A 20,595-nucleotide genomic window follows, 5' to 3' on the forward strand; every position below is an offset into this window, starting at 1 on the left:
GCTTTTTAAAATAAAATATGATTTTTAATCATGGTCCAGCAATTAGCTTATTAAACTGTGATTGTGAACTATTTGACCTTCCTGTGCTTCATTTTCTGTAGTCAAATCTGAATGGCTTCATGAGGATGCAAAATTCCCTTTCCTGATCTAAAATATGACACAAATGAAACTATCTATGAAATAAAAATAGAATCACAGACATAGAGAACAGACTAATGGTTGCGAAGGAGTTGGGGGAGAGATGGAGTCGGAGGCTGCAGTTAGCAGATGTAAGCTTTTATATATGGAATGGAGAAACAACAAGGTCCTACTGTATAGCACAGAGAACTATAGTCAATATCCTATGATGAACAATAATGAAAAAGAATATTACAAAATGTATATAGAGATAGAACTGAATCACTTTGCTGTACAGCAGCAATTAACATAACAATGTAAATCAACCATATGCCAAGTAAAAAATTATCTTTCCTGAACATTTTTAGAATTTTCTTGCTTTGTAGTGCCAAAGGAACAAAGCAACAAATTCTAAAATATTGTTTAAAAAAAAAAACAACTGACAGTTCCTGACATTCTTTCACCAGTCTAATTTTTCTACAGCTTTCTGAGTGGTCTTAAGTCTTTTCAGTATTGGTGAAGTGAAGTGAAGTCGCTCAGTTATATCCGACTCTTTGCAACCCCATGGACTCCGCCTATCAGGCTCCTCCGTCCATGGGATTTTCCAGGCAAGAGTACTGGAGTGGATTGCCATTTCCTGCTCCAGTGGATCTTCCCGACCCAGGAATAGAACCCGGGTCTCCCACATTGCAGGCAGATGCTTTGCCATCTGAGCTACCAGGGAAGCCTTCGGTTTATTGACACAAAGTGACTTATTTGCTTAAAAGAAGAAGGAAGAAAAAAACAGTCAAAGACCAAGAATGAAGTAGAGGAAAAACAAAGATGTTCATATAGAAATCTCAAAAAATAACATCACTATATAACTAGCTTCCAAAACTAATAAACAATTTAGGCTTTCAGAGGGAATATGGAGAAAGATCAGAAATAAGGGGCAAAAACATTGTATATTTGTTGTCATTGTAGTAAATAAACTACACCAGATGATGGTCTCAGCTTGTTTCTCACAAAAGACACCACAACTTTCCCCAAGACTTTTTGATATAACTTTCTTTAAAAATAGTTTTCAAAGGACACGAGGGGGAAGACCTTATAATTTCAAAGGAAAAATAAAAGTCACAGTAAAATGCACAAGAAAGCTCTTACTTCTTCCTCTCAGAGCCTAATATCCTAAACAAATCCTTAAAGTATTGAGGGACACGGACCACCACGTTCTCTGAGGGACCAATGTCTTTCAGTTCAGGGTAGAGTCTGACGTCGATGACCTTCTTGATGTAGCTCAGCCAGTCGAACTGAGGAAGAGGAAGACAAAAAAACACAGTGAGAGAACTTCTGCTGGGGAACAATCAAGGAAGAAGGCAACCAGGTCAGTAGAATGTAATTCATGGCTTGTGATCTCAGACCAAATAAACATCCAACTGCTCAAATCTAGAAGATAAATGCCTGACCACTGCCACCCAGATCAGACTTGCTGGCTGAAGCATAAGTGGAACATGTGTCTGTGGCATCTGCGTATGGACCACATGTGTGTGCACATACCCAGTAGCACATGCACTCACGTCCCTGGCCCCTCCTGCACGCTCATCCTCCCCTCTCCTCCTCCCACCTTCCCTCCTGCTCTCTCTCTCTCTCCATCCCTCTTGCAGTAGCACTCACCTCCCTTCTCCCTGCACTCGGCCCCATTCCGTGCTCATTCACTCTCCTGTCCCCACAGACATAGATGCCCCACGACATTTCTGCTTCTCCCTCTGGCACAGCCTTTCTTACACAGAGGGAAGCAAACAACAACACAGAGTAACACGTGTCTCCCCTTCGTAGCATCACTGTCTTGGCGTTTTGACCTGGCTACCTGGAAAGTCCTTTCCAGGCTTTTCCTTTTCTTTGCTCCCCTGCCTGCCTCCACTAGTGAAATGGAAAGCCAGTCACTTACTTGCCCAGCCTACCCTGTAAGGAGGTAGTCCCACATGCCCCAGTTTTACTCAGTAAGAAATAAAGGGATGACACGTGGAAAGGCTTTGGTTTTTCCTGGTAGAAGAGTTAAACATGGCCCATACTGGGGCTTGCCCCTTCTTCCTGCTCTGAGGACAGATGTAACATATGCAGCTATGGCAGCCACCTTACAACCCTGAGTCATCAAATATGCAGTCAAAAAGCCAACATGCTAAAAAGAGTGGAGTGGAAAGAAAGAACTTGGATCTTTGACAACGTTGGGCAACAGCTAAACCAACACCAACAGCAACCTATGTCTAGACTTTTGTCTATATAAGGAAACAGGCTTTAAGTTTTTAGGCCACTCTTGGAAAAGTTTTCTGTTCCATAGAGCAGACAGCATCCCAATGCATACACAAGGGATATTTTATGTGATGACTGACAGAGATGGCGATGAGCAAGAAGACCAATGGTAGCTTTTATGAGGCCAAATTTTACACACAGGTGAAACAGAATTGCTTGTCAAATGACCAGTTGAGATACAATTTCCTGGACTGCTTTCACTAACCTGGGGAATCATAGCACTCAGCTGGGAGATGTTCATTTTGTTGTACATGGCTTCACTGGTTCGGTTTTCATGTGGAATCATTATCTGGTGGAAAGAAACTTTGGTTATTTTTTTCCAACAAACCATTTCTAACTGCATAGCTACTTCCTACATGTGCCAAAACATCTGTATAGTATCATAAACTTTTTCAAGATTTTGGTGTGGTGCCGAACCTGGGAGAGAGGAGAGGAGAAAAATCACTTTAGCCAGGATTAAGAAAATAAAAAGAAACTTTCCTTTCCTGTTCAGTGCGAAACATTGGACTTGGTACAAAAATAACTACTCAAACCCCTCCCTAACCTTTCATGTGGATGGACAAAATCTATTACTGGCTTGGGGTAGATAGCCATGCTAAGATCGGGCAATTTGAGACAAACATCCCCTGTCCACATGTAGTATCCAGGTAACAGCCTCTACAGTTCATAAACTACAGACCACCCCTTCATTCCCAGGGGAATGTTCTCACTAAGAGCACTAGACTGTCTAAACAGCACTGCCACCAGTGATTGTTGTCAACAGTTTCATCCTTCAAAGGCTTCCCTTCTCCTCTCTGGTTTCTCTGGCCCGAAAATCTCCCTGGCCCCACCGCTAAAGGTATGGGTTCAGTTACCACCCAGACATATTTCCACATCTGCTTCTCCAGCCCTGACCCTTCACACTCCCATTCCCAACACTTGTGCTCCTGGCAATTTTGGCAACATCAAATTGAAGCTTCTAGACTCTGCCATAGTTAATCTGAGAAGAACAGCAACAATCATCTTTCTCAAGGGCCATCTTAATCACTTCTGCAGACAGGCAGTAGCTCCTCATACTGCTCAACGCATCATGATTTTGCCTTCAGGCCCTCCATCATCTGATTCCCCTGCATTAAACTTGCCACCTTCCAACTCACACAGGACTCTCCTACCCTTGCACTCCTGTCCACCATCACTACCCTCATGGTTTGAACTGTAAGTCAAGACTTTGCTTGTAATTCATTTTCTGTTGCAAGTCTTTCCAATTAAACTCCACTTGGCTCCAATCCCAAGGGCCATGCCATCAGCAAGACCTCCCCTTAGGCACGCATCTCTCTAGTTGGGATTAGCTGAATGCACACTTCATGGCTGTGTTTACAAGGACTTCTGGGGGGCTTGGCAAAGTTGTCCTGTCTCCCCAGCTTTAGAAGTCTGCCTGGGATGATGTGCCCCACTAATTCCGAAGGTCCCTAGTGACCTGGGATGTAAGATATACAGATGAGTATTATCAGCTGGCAAAAACCCCAAGCGCCATGGATTTGTCAAGATAAACTCACAGAAGGCTGAGTGGCAGACATCTGCCTCCTCTTCTCTTCAGTGCCCTCAGCTTCTCCCTCCTCACCATCCATGGAGAGACCTCCTGTAGCTCACAGGCAACCTCCTACCTCCATTTCAATCACTGCTTCAGAGAATGTCCACACTCTTCCTCACTCTACTCAGACTCATAGGCCCAGGTTGGAGCCCTTTGGCCTTAGAGCTGTTTTCAGCTCTCTGCCAGCTCCTTCCTCCACCCCATGGAGTTGTCACTTCATTTAGCCTCTTGACCATTCCCAGTCTTGCCTTGGCCCAGCTGTTTTGAGTTCCCTTTTTGGTTCAGATCCCTGGCTCAGGGCAAGGCCTTTCCCGCTGTATTGGAGCTTCAGTCCAAATGAGGTCTCTGGGTCTCCGATTTGCCTGGGAAGGGAATCCAGATGGCCTCTAGACATGGCAGAGAGGTCCAGTCTTTGACTCCAGAACATCTGCAGCAGTCTTTGCCATCTTCAAAGGTGACATACAGGAAGGAAATGTATGTACTGTATGTGCTGTGACTAGGGGGTCTGGAGAAAGACACACACGTACACCACGCCAGCCAAGAGGCCGACTCCTCCAGACTGTATCCATCAGCCTGTTCCCATCTTGCCACCCCACAACACCTCGCCAAACAAAAAACCAAACAGCGCTTGGACTCCTAAGCACTTCAAGAATTTTACCAACTTCTATTATAAAAGACTACCAACAAATACACCACCACTTCTTGATAAAAGTATCATTTTTTTCACTACAGTGTATCTCCCCAAGCAGATTTCATCATATTTGTTCCATCCAGTCCTGAGGACGTATAAAGATTTTATACTTTGGTTCTTCTAGAAAAGTTATTCTTTGAACAAAGCTAACCATTTAGGATTTCTCATTAGTCTCCCTCAAGTTTGTTCTTAGGTCTTTTTGTCTCCACCATGAGCCTGAAAGAATTTAAAAGGTGATTTACACAGAACACAGCATATGACACAATGACATTCATGAAAGTGGGGCAAGAAAAAAATGAAAACCAGGGCTGGGTATAAGAACTAATACATACTTACCAGCCTGCCCTATACACTTTTTACATCAAATTATGTGACTAGACTTCCCAAAGCCTCAATCTTAGATGAGATTGATTCTGCATCGGAATGGTGTAAAGAGTAAACTAGACTAAAAATAACTTTCCACTTAAGCCAAATTCATACGGATTTATCAAATGCATATTCTTCAGTTGAGGCCAAACAGGCATTTCCCTGGGAAAACAGAGAGAGCCTCCCCCTGCTGCTGTTCTTTGTCCACTGCTGACGAGCATGTAGACACTGACTGGGCTTCAAGCAGAGGCGGAAGAAGAGTTCTTCTCTCTGTTACGGTTTTTCTTCCTGCTACTTCCCAGAGAGGGGTGCTGTGAGTTCTATCTTGGACCCAAAGGACAATGCCACAAAATGATTTCTTATATATATTCTCATGCAAGATATATCACCTATAAAATAAGGAGAAGGAAAAGAAAAAGATTTTAGATGAAGACTTACCTCAGCTATCTTTATTTCCAACCTAAGCACCGACTTCATGTCATGCTCTGCTCGGGAGCTATTAGCTCCCAAAAGCACAGCAGTATCCACCATGAATTTGTAAAGGGCATCCCGATACTGTAAGAGATAAAGAAGCAAGGGACCATGACAAGAGTCTATTAGGGAAGTATGTTTGAGGAACACAGAAGAGCAGAAACAGCAGGTGGAAATAAATGCCCATCATTTTCACTCTGTACTCAAAGTATGGTATGAGCATTAGGCAATACCAACCACTCATCTACCACTTTGGGACAAAGAAGAATGATGGCTACTTGGGGCCACCAAGAATCAAGAGAACTTGTTTTCTGGCAACCAGTAATATTAAGGATATATGAAACATCTACAAATGAGTCAACTCCTCTTTCCAGGCAAGTGAGGCTTTAATATTAAAAAAAAATGGGAAAGAACTGGTTGCTAAAAGCAGGAGGCATGATCCATGAAGACTAGTGGGAACTGTGATTTATTTTCTTCCAGCTCAATTTACCCATCTCCACACTAAAAACAAAAGACCAGCAATCGAATGTTTTTCTTTCCATTTTGTAGGTTTTTACCAAGTTCTCCTCACTAGCTCAGGGAGAAAGGAAAGGAAAGATGAGAAGAATGACAAAGAGAAATCAAGCAAATGCAGAAGTTCCTCGCTGCATGTTCAGGAACCCATTTTTAGGCTATTCACATACTATTGGAGAGGAAGACCTTTGTGGGAGTTGAGGAATCTTGTGTGTGTGTGTCAGGGGGTGAGGGTGGGTCCCTTCTCCTTTCAGGTACATTTTAAGAACTCAACACACCAGGTATTAAACTGTTTCATAGTTATGCTATGGGAATAAGATTCCCTAATATACACCTTGATTCTGCAAAGCTATTCTTATAATTCTTATGACTCTGAGACCTGCACAGTGCTTGGCATATAAGCAGGCCCTTAATAAATATTTGTTGAATCAGTAAGCAAGCCTCACAGATAGTCATAATTAGAAATGTTTCGTAATTTCCAGTTAAATTCCAAAAATATTTATTCGATCAACACATATACAAGATGTCTTGCTAGGCCTTCTGTGCACATGGGGAGAGTACAGATAAAAAATCAAATAATACTTAAGTCTAGTTCCCAGTGTGTGATCCTGGGAGGGAGATAAACACGTCATTACTAACTGTAACACTAGCAACACCAAAATAAAGTCTTTACTAAAGCTGCTAAGTGCTTGAAAACTCAAGAACTAGCAAATTCTAGCCTCGAGAAACCAGGGAGAGAGTTTTTTAAAGGAGACAGATTCAGGAGCAGGGGCGTCCTTCTGAGAGATGTGCGAGCTGCCTTTGTTGGGGGAAGAATAAAGACAGGTGAGACAGCAAAGGTGGTTTGGGACTAGGCTGTAAAGAGGCCTTGAACTCCCTCTAAGGAATACAGAGTCTAACTTGTGAGCAAAAGCACCCTGGGAGATGTACTTTGAGAGCTTGCCAAGTGCTGCTAAGGAGGTAATGGAATGAAGGGGAGGGGGAACAGTTAAAAGGGGACTCAACAAGGATCTGCCCTAGAGCAGTAGGGAGACAAAGGAGGCACCAGGGGGAAGAGATATTTTGAAGGCAGAGTCTACAGGACTGATCGGTTTCAGGGCAGGGACAACATTTCAAGCATGGCTGCCTATCCGGTGGTGACCCAAGTAGAAAGAGAAGTGCCTCCTGACTGGTAAAAGTTCATTCTGTCCAATTTCAAGAAGGAAAACTTGCCAACCTTCTTTGATGAGTGTCCTCAGCCAGAAAGTCGCTGAGGATCCTGCCCTTCAGGGCCTTCTACATACAGGCTTTCCTTTCAGCAAAGGAGCAGGGACTCCGTGAGAGCCAGCACTTCCCCCATCGAAGTCCCTGCATTCTCAGGCCAGGCCAGAAACCCGAGCCTCCCTGGTCAAGGGTCCCCCAGGCCCGAGGCTCCCTTGGAAGTTCAACAAAGGCTCCAAAATGAATTCAAAGTGTCAGGAATAAACCAGCTTTAATCCAATCTCCAGGAAATGACTAGGTTTCCAAGCCAAAGCAAGAAGTTTGAGCAGATTGATCCCATCTGGTTCTCATTAACCTTACGTTAACCTGGGGCACCAATTTAAAAAAACAGATGCCTAGGCCCCACTTCACGTCTACTAAATCCGATTTCCCATGGCTGAGGCCCAAGAATCAACATTTAATAGAAGCTTCCGAGGTGATTCTTAAGCAATACAATTTGGGACCCGCTGGTCAACTGGGTGTCCATTCCCACGCTTCTGCAATATACTGAGAGCTGTCCACACTTCTGAGGGCTGGCTGCAAGACCACTCCTAGGTGACCGCATTTGGTGTGCTGTCTTCCCCACTCAACTATGGGGGCATGGCCCAAGGAGTGCTCAGCCTGCATTTCCAGACTTCCAGAAAATAGGGAGGGCCATTTATCTGCCCAGATAAAAGTCCTTTGCTTCCTACATTTGGGGAAATGGTTGTCAAACACCCACACTGCTCCATTCGAGTCAAGAGTTAGGGATTTTACAACAACTTATGAACCTCACAATGACTGACAAGATGCAGAGTTGAATGAGGAAAACTTACAGACTTGGCTTCCGTGCTGTTATCAAGGTAGTCTTCCCTCACGGCTAGGGAGAGCGCCGCTTGGTCCAGCTGTTGAAACAAAAAACAAAGCATTCTGCTGGCACTGAAAATTCTTCTGTAACATGTTAATGAGTCATGAGATCAGGATCCCTGCCATATTTTGAGCATGTGTCACCATTACTAAAACAATTCAAAGCAAACAGGTGCTGCAGCAATCAATGACAGTTACCAAGTATCAGAGACCTGCCCCTGATTCCCTGATTCATGGTTTCTAACCTTTTGAGTTTCTAATAATACTAAATAGTGTCAAAGCTAAATGACTTTGAAATAGGATTATCTGATTGTCCCCCCTATTTGATGGGTGGAGAAACAAAATCCAGAGAGGTGATTTTGCTTTGAGAAATCTTTGCAAACTTTAGAACACTCTCTGGAAAGTTTAAAATAGGTGATGAAAATACAAATAATAATCAGACAACTAAATATGTATAATTATTATTAGAGAAAATTATAGCATAATTTCTTGAATTAAAACTTTCAGCAACTTAAAGGTAATCAAAGAGAAGATTATAATCTTTTCCAAAAAAATGTGCTAGAATAATAAGATATCCATTTGCCAAAAAAATGAATTTCACTACATATAAAACCTAACAATATAAAACTTCCAAAATCACTGTGGATTGGTGACTGCACCCATGAAATTAAAAGAAGCTTGCTCCTTGGAAGGAAAGCTATGACAAACCTAGACAGCATATTAAAAAGCAGACACATTACTTTGCCAACAAAGGTCTGTATAATCAAAGCTATGGTTTTTCCAGTAGTCATGTATGGATGTGAGAGTTGAACCATAAAGAAGGCTGAGTGCCAAACAACTGATGCTTCTGAATTGTGGTGCTGAAAAGACTCTTGAGAGTCCCTTGGACTGCAAGGAGATCAAACCAGTCAATCCTAAAGGAAATCAACACTGAATATTCACTGGAAGGACTAATGCTGAAGCTGAAGCTCCATTACTTTGGCCACCTGATATAAAGAGATGACTCACTGGAAAAGACCCTGATGCTGGGAAAGATGAAAGGCAAAAGGAGAAGGGGGGACAGAGGTTGATATGGTTAGATGGCATCACTGACTCAATGGACATGAATTTGATTGAGCAAACTGGGAGATAACAAAAGACAGGAAGCCTGGAGTGGTGCAGTCCATGGGGTCGCAAAGAGTCACACACAACTTAGAGACTGAATAGCAACAACAAATAAAACCTGCAGTAAAAAACACATGGGAAAATCTTTGACCTGGGGTTACACAAAGAGTTCTTAGACATGACACCAAAATCAGATACATAAAGGAAAAAATATATTGGACCTCATCATCATTAAACATTTTTGCTCTGTGAAAGACACTGTTAAGAGAATAAAAAAGATAAGCTACAGATAGGGAGAAAATATCTGAAAATCACATATATGACAAAGGACTTGCATCCAGAATATATAAAGAACCCTCATAACTCAATAAGAAAACAAACTGCCCAATTTAAAACTGGACAAAAGATCTGAACAGACATTTCACCCAAGAAAATATTCAAATGGAAAATAAATTTATGAAAGGATGCTTAAAATCACTAGTCATTAGAAAATGTAAATGATAGCCACAGTAAAATACCACTATACATCTACTAGGATGGCAAAAACAAAAAACTAAAAAACACTGATAATGTCAGGGACTTCTCTGGCAGTCTAGTGGTTAAGACTTCTCGCTTCCACTACGGGGTATAGGTTCAATTTCTGATTGGGGAACTAAGTTCCCCATGACTCATGGCATGACCAAAAAGACAAAACACTGATAATGCCAAGTACTGGTGAGAATGTGGAAAAACTAGTTCACTCATACATTGTTGGTGGGAATGCAACATGACAGAGTCACTTTGGAAATCAGTCTGATAGCTTCTTACAAAACTGAACATACATATGACCCAGCAATATCACTTCCCAGCCACTTACCAAAGATAAATGAAAACTTCTACTCACACAGAAACCTGCATGTAACTTTACTCATTATTGCCCAAAATCTGAAACAACCCAAATGTCCTTCAACTGGCAAATGGATAAACTGTGACACTCACCCATAAAAAGGGATGAACTACTGGTACATGCAACAATATGGGCATATTTTAATCACATCCCCAAACAAGGCAAAACTACAGGGATGGAGAACAGCGGGTGGGGAGAGTGGGTGATTTCAAAAGGGCAACACAAGGTAAATCTGGGGGAAGCGATGGGATGAACTATTGTCTGTCTTGATTAAGGCGGTGATTCTGTGACTCCACGCGTTTGTAAAAACTTACAGACCTTTGCTTCACAAAAAGTGAATTTAACTGTAGGTAAAATTTTAAATCAATAAAAATTTTAAAGTTCCAGAACTTCCTCTAAATTTCTGGCTGTTCTTTCTTGAGTATAAGCAACTGCCCAAAGACTGAATAAAACTGAACCCGACATCAAATTTTCTACCTTAAATCTTATCCACACATTTAAAAAGTTAAGCTAATTGGGGGGAAAAGATGTTTTCATAACATCGACCTTGCCTGGGTGTATTGCTAAAAACCTCAAATTATTGTGTTCAATCTTCTTCTCTAATTGGCCCCAAACAACCAAGTCACAAGCCAGCCTGGCTTCATCATATTCCAATTCCCAATACACCACCCCTTCTTCCAAAAATTAAGTAAGCCAGGAACATGAAACACGATATTATGATTAAGATGCTTTGGCTTTCAATTAGAGTTGAACCACTTGGAGAATTTTTTGAGCTTTAGTCTCAAAGGAAAGGAAACTGTGTAGACAATATCAAGAAAGCCAAAGCTTCCCTCTGATGAAATGAAGTTAAATCCATTTATTGTAAAAGTTTAGACGATTCAAGTGAAGTTACCGGACCTGTTTTAAATCTTCAGATTGCGACAGTTCCGAGGGAACCTCTTAAATATATGAAACCGATTGAATAAGGTTAACTAAAACTAGAAACAGACAAACACCAGGCAAAAGACTTTCTCAAGAGGCCAATATTAGGACACTATGTTATTTGAAGTTTTTTAATCCATGCATTTGTAACTGATCTTAATATTACAAGTAGAAAACAAAACACATGTTTAGGAAATCCGATACCCTGAACTGAAATATGATTTTTTTTTCTCTGACTGAAAGGACACACAGGTTAGGAAACGAAACAGTAACACAAGAAGAAACATCTCATACATTATGATGTAGTTATAGGACAAAAAAGAAAAACTTTATCTCCAGGAGAGTCTGTCCTTATCATCCCTACAGATTTTACTAAGAGTCGCACAAATGCAGGCTGCTGGGTGATGATCAATTCAAGTCGCTGTTCTGGTAACACATACTGACACAACCTTGACCTTCCAAACACTCTTTCAGGACCACAGATATTCCAAAGTCTTTCATTGTCCCTTAAATTCTCATTCTTGCTATCTCCTTACACAAAATGAACCCAAACACATGTAGCAAGATATGTTCTGAGGCATTAATCTGCCATCTCATGTATTTTTTGTTTTTCCTTTCTCCCATTTAAGTCTGTGGCAAATTTTGTGTCATCCTGCCACGGGGGAACTTAGAGCACCATCATGTAGCTTTGAGCAGCCCCAGCTTGCCAAACCACATGTCCTCGGCACGGGAATACCCATTGGAAGAGTGCCTTTTTTCTTCACCCAAAGACACCACCTAAGAGTATGCCCACAGTGATGTGCCTTCCCAAAGCAGGTTTTTTTTTCCCTTATCCCCAGGGGTTTGTGGGATGAGAAAAGCCTAGAACATTGAAGAACATAGCAATAGAATGTGATGGAAAAGGAAGTCTAAATGCATTGAGGGAGAAGAGTTTAGGGTTAAGAGAGAGTTCTCCCAGAGCAGAAAGAAGACCTTTGAGGCAATAAAAGAAGTCAGAGTTTCTTGTGAGCAGAGGGGCCAGTCAATGTCCCTAGAAAATGGCAGGATTTGAGAGGGAGTTGGGGGCCCAGGGCCCCAGCAGCAGAGAGGCACCGCTGAAGGGGCCACAGGGGCTGGGATGGCAGGTTTCCTTTCAGAAATAGATAACTGATGATCACAGGGTCTCCAGTCCCCTAGGACAGGGGTCCCTAACCTCCCAGATCTAATGACTGATGTCTGAGGTGGAGCTAATGTAATCATAATAGAAATAAAGTGACAATAAACGTAATAGACTTGAATCATCCCCCACTCCTGGTCCATGGAAAACAGTCTTCCAAGAAACTGGTCCCTGACGCCAAAAGGGTTGGGGATCACTGCCTTAGGAGAAGGCTGAGAAATGAAGTAGCTGCCAAGTGAGGAAGGGTCTAGACTGGCCCACTTTTCAACTAGAAGGTGGGGTGGGAGTTCAGCGACAGAGATGAGACTGACTAAAGAAAACGCCTGTTTCTTGTGCATCTGATTTTGAGATCTGAGATGTATGTTTGGCACAAAAATGGAAGAGAAACATTCCCTAAATGGTTCTGACAAGCCACCTGATCATGATGTAAGAGAAAGGTGCCACGTGCTACCGTGCACCAGTATCTATCCTGTGAATTGTCAGCAAGGTCATCCCATTGAAATCTCATAGCAACAGTGAAAAGTAAATTCAAGTCAACCTTTCATTATACCTGGGGAAAATGAGACTGAGAGAGGTGAAACAGCCTGCACGAAGACATTCAGTGAGGAGATCAATCTCTTTAAACACCAAAGCCTACTCTTTTGCCCACTATGGTAGCGGTTTTCAAATTATGTTCCACAAAACTTAAAAGGTGCTTCATGGGCTCCAAATATTCAATTAGATTATTTTTTTAGAGTTTTAACTACTTCTAACAAAAGCAACAGTCATAAATTTTACAACATTGGCAGCCGTCGATATGCTAGTTTTTGTTATCAGGTTCATTAGGCTTTATGCAGATCTCAGAAGAAAGCTGTTCCTACCAATACCTAGATATATGCTTGAATTTCGAGCAGCTGCGTCATGGTTAGAAAGACTGTAGCTCTAACCTGTTAATTCAGGTGTGTGAATAGCCCCTCATACAAAATGGTATGAACAGGGATATACCTAAAGCAAACACACACCGCACTCAAATGCCAGGTCATGCTCAAACACATCAGCTTGGAAGAAGCTGCCACCTTGGCAAAGGAGAGCAGCAGTAAGCACATGAGTACCTCCTTACATTTGGAAAGTGCTCTATTATTGACAGTTCAGTGTCCCTAGGATCAGTTTAACTGAATAATAAGCATGCAGTTTAACTGAATAATAAGCATGCAAGGCAAGCTGTTAAAAATTGATTATTGTGATCCTCTATTACTCATGTTTCCCATAAGCTGATATTCAAACTACAGGCTTGATTAGACCCAAGTTCTTTTTTATTTCCTTTTCTTTTGGCATCATTGGTGATAGCTTATGCTTCCCACTGCACAGTATCAGGAGGCACACAAAATCTGGTTGTCCCACTTTTAGCAATAGCCTACCATTGATATCTGGGTTCATCTGATATCAGTCTGCTCTCTCCTGAATTTTCCCATCAACCATTCATCTAATAGTTTTAGCAGCCATTGATGACAGTTGCTTTGATCCTTTTATTCATTCAGTTCAGTTCAGTTGCTCAGTCGTCTCCGACTCTTTGCAACCCCATGAATCACAGCACACCAAGCCTCCCTGTCCATCACCAACTCCCAGAGTTCACTCAGACTCACGTCCATCGAGTCCGTGATGCCATCCAACTGTCTCATCCTCTGTCGTCCCCTTCTCCTCCTGCCCCCAATCCCTCCCAGCATCAGAGTCTTTTCCGATGAGTCAACTCTTCGCATGAGGTGGCCAAAGTACTGGAGTTTCAGCTTTAGCATCATTCCTTCCAAAGAAATCCCAGGGCTGATCTCCTTCAGAATGGACTGGTTGGATCTCCTTGCAGTCCAAGGGACTCTCAAGAGTCTTCTCCAACACCACAGTTCAAAAGCATCAATTCTTCAGTGCTCAGCCTTCTTCACAGTCCAACTCTCACATCCATACATGACTACTGGAAAAACTATAGCCTTGACTAGACGGACCTTTGTTGACAAAGTAATGTCTCTGCTTTGAAATATGCTGTCTAGGTTGGTCATAACTTTTCTTCCAAGGAGTAAGCGTCTTTCAATTTCATGGCTGTGGTCACCATCTGCAGTGATTTTGGAGCCCCCCAAAATAAAGTCTGACACTGTTTCCACTGTTTCCCCATCTATTTCCCATGAAGTGATGGGACCGGATGCCATGATCTTCGTTTTCTGAATATTGAGCTTTAAGCCAACTTTTTCACTCTCCTCTTTCACTTGCATCAAGAGGCTTTTTATCTCCTCTTCACTTTCTGCCATAAGGGTGGTGTCATCTGCATATCTGAGGTTATTGATATTTCTCCTGGCAATCTTGATTCCAGCTTGTGTTTCTTCCAGCCCAGCGTTTCTCATGATGTTCTCTGTGTATAAGTTAAATAAGAAGGGTGACAATATACAGCCTTGATGCACTCCTTTTCCTATTTGGGACCAGTCTGTTGTTCCATGTCCAGTTCTAGCTGTTGCTTCCTAACCTGCATACAGATTTCTCAAGGGGCAGGTCAGGTGGTCTGGTATTCCCATCTCTTTCAGAATTTTCCACAGTTTCTTGTGATCCACACAGTCAAAGGCTTTGGCATAGTCAATAAAGCAGAAGTAGATGTTTTTCTGGAATTCTCTTGCTTTTTCCATGATCCAGCAGATGTTGGCAATTTGATCTCTGGTTCCTCTGCCTTTTCTAAAACCAGCTTGAACATCAGGAAGTTCACGGTTCACGTATTGCTGAAGCCTGCCTTGGAAAATTTTGAGCATTACTTTACTAGCATGTGAGATGAGTGCAATTGTGCAGTAGTTTGAGCATTCTTTGGCATTGCCTTTCTTTGGGATTGGAATGAAAACTGACCTTTTCCAGTCCTGTGGCCACTGCTGAGTTTTCCAAATTTGCTGGCATATTGAGTTCAGCACTTTCACAGCATCATCTTTCAGGATTTGAAATAGCTCAACTGGAATTCCATCACCTCCACTAGCTTTGTTCATAGTGATGCTTTCTAAGGCCATTAGGGATTTTTTAAAATGGTAATCTTTAAGTTCTATTATTTCTCCTGCCTTTCAAAGCTGATAAATCTGTATGCAGGTCAGGAAGCAACAGTTAGAACTGGACATGGAAGAACAGACTGGTTCCAAATTGGGAAAGGAGTATGGCAAGGCTGTATATTGTCACCCTGCTTATTTAATTTATATGCAGAGTACATCATGAGAAACACTGGGCTGGATGAAGCACAAGCTGGAATCAAGATTGCCAGGAGAAATATCAATAACCTCAGATATGCTGATAACACAACCCTTATGGCAGAAAGTGAAGAAAAACTAAAGAACCTCTTGATGCAAGTGAAAGAGGAGAGTGAAAAAGTTGGCTTAAAACTCAACAATCAGAAAACTAAGATCATGGAATCTGGTCCCATCACTTCATGACAAACAGATGGGGAAGCAATGGAAACAGTGACAGAGTTTATTTTGGGGGGCTCCAAAATCACTGCAGATGGTGACCACAGCCATGAAATTAAAAGATACTTGCTCCTTGGAAGAAAAGTTATGACTAACCTAGACAGCATATTTCAAAGCAGAGACATTACTTTGTCAACAAAGGTCCGTCTAGTCAAGGCTATGGTTTTTTCAGTAGTCATGTATGGATGTGAGAGTTGGACTGTGAAGAAGGCTGAGCGCTGAAGAATTGATGCTTTTGAACTGTGGTGTTGGAGAAGACTCTTGAGAGTCCCTTGGACAGCAAGGAGATCCAACCAGTCCATCCTAAAGGAAATCAGTCTTGAATATTCATTGGAAGGACTGATGCTGAAGCTGAAACTCCAATACTTTGGCCAACTGATGTGAGAACTGACTCATTTGAAAAGACCCTGATGCTGGGAAAGATTGAAGGTGGGAGGAAAAAGGGACCACAGAGGATGAGATGGTTGGAGGGCATCACTGACTCAATGGACATAAGTTTGAGTAAACTCCGGAAGCTGGTAGTGGACAGGGAGGCCTGGAGTGCTGCGGTTCATGGGGTCGCAAAGAGTCGGACACGACTGAGCGACTGAACTGAAGTGAATCTTAAAGTTTTATTATTTCTTCTGCCTTTTAAAGCTGTGATTCTCCTATAAACAAGAATTTTCTCTCATTAGGTATGAGGTTACCCTGAAATCAGTCAAATTTAGTATGCTGTAGATTAAAATAGATATAGCAACCAAATGTGCATGTGATTCTTATTTGGAACCTGAATCAAAGACCAACTGTTAACTTTTTTAGAGGACAATCAGCAAAACTGAAAATTAACTTACTTCAAAATACCACTTAGGGTAATTATTGATAAGTATGATCCTGTTTACTTTATTGTTTCGGGTTTGCTTTTCTAGGCCTTTTCTGTGTTTCCTGTCTAGAGAAGTTCCTTTAGCATTTGTTGAAGAACTGGTTTGGAAGCGCTGAATTCTCTTAGCTTTTGTTTGTCTATGAGGCTTTTGATTTCTCCTTCAAATCTGAATGATATCCTTGCTGGATAGAGTAATCTTGGTTGTATGTAGGGTTTTCCCTCTCATCACTATAAGTATATCCTGCATTCCCTTCTGGCCTGCAGATTTCTCTTGAAAGATCAGCTGTTAGCCTTATGGGGATCCTGTTGTGTGTTATTTGTTGCTTTTCCCTTGCTGCTTTGGAGACACAGACATTTTGGACATAGTGGGGGAAGGAGAGGGCGGAATGATATGAGAGAATAGCATTGAAACATATACATCACCATATGTAAAATAGATAGCCAGTGGGAGTTCATGTATAACACAGGGAACCCAAAGCCAAGGCTTTGTGACAACCTAGAGGGGTGGGATGGGTGGAAGGTGGGAGGGAGGTTCAAGAGGGAGGGGACATATGTATACCTAATATTGATTCATGTTGATATATGACAAAAACCATCATGATATTGTAAAGTAATTATCCTCTAATTAAAAAAGTAAAATATATTTTTTAAAAAACACCACTTAATGTATTTGCACAATACAGGATATCACAATAGTTCTGAAATTAAGAACAGAAGTCTGTTTTTTTTAGGCCACATGGAATGTGAGATCCTAGTTTCCTAGCCAGGTAAACAGGTAAACTCCCTACACTGGGAGCAGGGAGTCTTAACCACTGGACTGCCAGGGAAGTTACCAGGAATGACAGTCTTAAAACATGGTTTGTTGGTTTGTTTGTTTTAAGTGAGTAATCTGTCAACATGGAACAGCGGTCAATTGGGCCATCACCATCATCACAGAGCACTGAAGAGCATGTCTTATGCTGAGAGCATTAGAATATTCTCAGTGCCATGCTGTTGTTCCATCACCCAACACAAAAATACAGCTGTCTCTGTAGCTAACAATTTCCTCTTGAAGAGATGGGAATTCTTTCAATGACTAAAGATTTTTTATTGAGGTGGCCATTGTCTAAATTAGAGATGGACAAACTACAGTCTGCAGGCCAGCCCACCATACAGCCATCCTCATTTATGTACATACTGTCTATAGCTGCTTTACCACATATAACAGCAGAGATGAACAGTTGAAACGGAGATCATTATAGCCCACACAGCCTAAAATATTTCCTATCTGATCTTTTACAGAAAAAAATTTGCCAGTCCCTTGGTATTACTAAAAAAACAAACTCCAGCAAAGTTAACTTATATCAGGAGAGAATAATATATCCTAAAGTTTTTATATTTATATGATTTAGATATCAATATACCAAATTGAACTATCATATGACCCAGCAATCCTACTCCTGGGCACATACCCAGAAAAAAAATATAATTCAAAAAGATACACGCACCACACTGTTCATTTCAGCACTATTTACAACAGCCAGGGCATGGAAGCAACCTAAATGTCCATCAACAGAGGAATGGATCGCGAAGCTATGGTACATGTATCAATGGAATATTACTCAGCCATAAAAAGGAAAGAAATTGTGCCATTTGCAGAGACGAGAATGGACCTAGAGACTGTTATACAGGGTGAAGTCAGAAAAACAGACATCATATATTAACGCACATACATGAAATCTAGAAAAATGGTATAATCTTATTTGTAAAGCAGAAATAGAGACACAGATGTAGAGAACAAACATCATAGGGAAAGGAGGGAGGGTGGGGTGAACTGGGAGATTGAGATTGACATACATCCACTATTATGTAAAAAAAATAGGTAACCGATGAGAACCTTGGAGAAGGAAATGGCAACCTACTCCAGTGTTCTTGCCTGGAGAATTCCCATAGACAGAGAAGCCTGGATTACAGTCCATGGGGCTACAAAGAGTCGGACACAACTGAGCACGCACGAACAAATGAGAACCTACTGTATAGCACAGAGAACTCCACTAAGTGCTCTGTGCTGATCTAAATGGGAAGGAAATCTAGAAAACAGGAGGTACACGTACACATAAGACTGACTCACTTTGCTATACAGCAGAAACTGACACAGCAGTGTAAAACAACTCTACTCCAATAAAAATATCACTATATCATTAATATTTTCTGATTTAACAAAGAACAGAATAGGGGGAGAAAACTGGTGGTTCAACAAAATTTTCATTACTAAAGGAATTGTAGAAGCAAAAAAAAATGGAATCAAAAGACAAAACAATTTAAGAAGTGCTGTTTGCATTCTTGCCAAGTTCTCTGACTGATGAACCTTCTGCTGTTGGCAGTTTTCTGATGATTTACTGACTTTCCAGTATGACTTTCCAGTGTCATACTCCACACCTCAGGGTATGTCCTTGTGGCCCATTCCTTTATGGAAGAGATGCTTACTCTCCCAACAGAAAATGCAACCAAGCACTTAGAACAAGTTTTGCCTTATCCTCTGAAAGGAAGGACAGAAGAAAGACTGAACTTGACAATGAAATCTGGGGCATGTACACAAGATCTTAGTGAAAGGAAAACAAGGAACCAGAGCATGTGTTCACTCCTTTGTCAGAGGAATGAGGGGAGGGGAAGAGCAGAGTGCAGAAAGCCTCAGCCCATCTCTCTCCACTAGAATTAGGGGGTCCCACACATGCTCAGGGTAGATATTTAACGGCCAGATCACAGATCACTTGAAACCCACTCACTGGCTTCTTGAAAGGCTGACATAACCAGTTTGTTCATGATTTACAATCTGCAAATCTGGCAAAGAATAGTCTAGATCTTAAGATTTAGCAGAATTTTCAACTTTATCTTTTCACTAAGGTGGTATGAGTCTTTTTCCCTGGGAAGGCAACCCAAAAGGCTAACCTTGGACTGAACAAGCATGATGAACGAGTCCTCACTGTACCTTCAAGATGTGTTCGTTGGACATCTTGTCATCAGAGGACACATATAAACGGATGAACACAGAATTGCTGTATTGGCCACGAAATGTTGCAAGGGTCTGCAGAAGGCTGAACTTTCTCTCTGACCAAACCCCTTCAGGACCGATATTGGATTCGAGCACAGGCCAGCGGAAAGGTGAGTGCCGCAGGATATGTAATAGTGGCTTGGCATCTGCTTTTTCGATGGCTTCTGAAAGGGAGTAAGTAGGAAGGGAGAGTTAGATTTGCAAACTGAATCACCAAACTAGGAAGCACGTATACCTTCTCAAGAGAAAATTCCAGTAGGGCCCCAACCTAATTTTTTAGGGAGAGGCACAGTGGGTTGTCCATGACCACAGAGACAAAACCACCTATGACTCCCACTTCAATGTGACTGTCTAGGCCTGATGTTCTTGCCAGGAGAGCTAACAGGGAACCTGCCTGATATTCCCAACAACGGAAGGTGTACTTACTATATCGACCGAAGCCAATAAGCAATGTTAAGCTGAGAACACTCTACAAGACTAAGGGACAACCCTAACTAAAGGCAACTGCTCAATAAAACTAATCACTCCCCAGTAAAAATGAATTATTGCTTCACACGTTTTCATTATCTTTTACTGCCCTCTTCCAGGTCACCAAACAACATCCCAAAACCTAAACAAAGTTAATACATTTCCCAGAGGCACTAACCTCTTTCTGCAATAGTCTTGAGAAAGAGGACCAGGTAGAATGTCCAGTGTCTCTTTTCATTCCAGTCAGACACAAGATGCTGAGACAGGCCTAAGGTCCCCAACAAACATGCCTGTCAAGCAGATGTAGAAGCAGAAGTGGCCTGGCCTGCCTGGAAATCTGGATTTCTCTAGGCCCCAGGAGGTTCCAAAGAACACAGTAACGCTCCCAAGTGCCCGCCCTCACAGGCTCCTTCTCAAACCAGATCTAGCCTCCAGATTCGGCTTTCTGTACCACATGCAGTACGGTTTGCCCTTCTGACAGTACTCATGTCTCACAGACTAACTGATACCCAAAGAGTCGAAGCCATCCATAGGAATAAAATTTTCCTAGTTGATCCATCAAGCTAGCAACAGACCATTAAGACAGGGGTAGTCAAAACCCAGCCTTGGAAAA

The 20,595-nt window shown here is 41.8% G+C and overlaps 1 protein-coding gene across 1 annotated transcript in view; it reads right to left on the bottom strand.

The window, feature by feature from the left end:
* PHEX (phosphate regulating endopeptidase homolog X-linked) overlaps window positions 1-20,595 on the bottom strand; it is a 204,158-nt gene that overhangs the window by 145,166 nt on the left and 38,397 nt on the right. The window contains exons 5-9 of the mRNA XM_040266660.1: window positions 19,452-19,678; window positions 8,072-8,140; window positions 5,472-5,588; window positions 2,612-2,695; window positions 1,261-1,406 (exon numbers count right to left, since the gene is read on the bottom strand). Coding sequence (XP_040122594.1) covers window positions 1,261-1,406; window positions 2,612-2,695; window positions 5,472-5,588; window positions 8,072-8,140; window positions 19,452-19,678 — 643 coding nt within the window. The remainder of the gene's footprint in view (window positions 1-1,260; window positions 1,407-2,611; window positions 2,696-5,471; window positions 5,589-8,071; window positions 8,141-19,451; window positions 19,679-20,595) is intronic.

This window comes from Oryx dammah, unplaced genomic scaffold, assembly GCF_014754425.2.
Source record: "Oryx dammah isolate SB20612 unplaced genomic scaffold, SCBI_Odam_1.1 HiC_scaffold_23, whole genome shotgun sequence".
NCBI classification, from domain to species: domain Eukaryota; kingdom Metazoa; phylum Chordata; class Mammalia; order Artiodactyla; family Bovidae; genus Oryx; species Oryx dammah.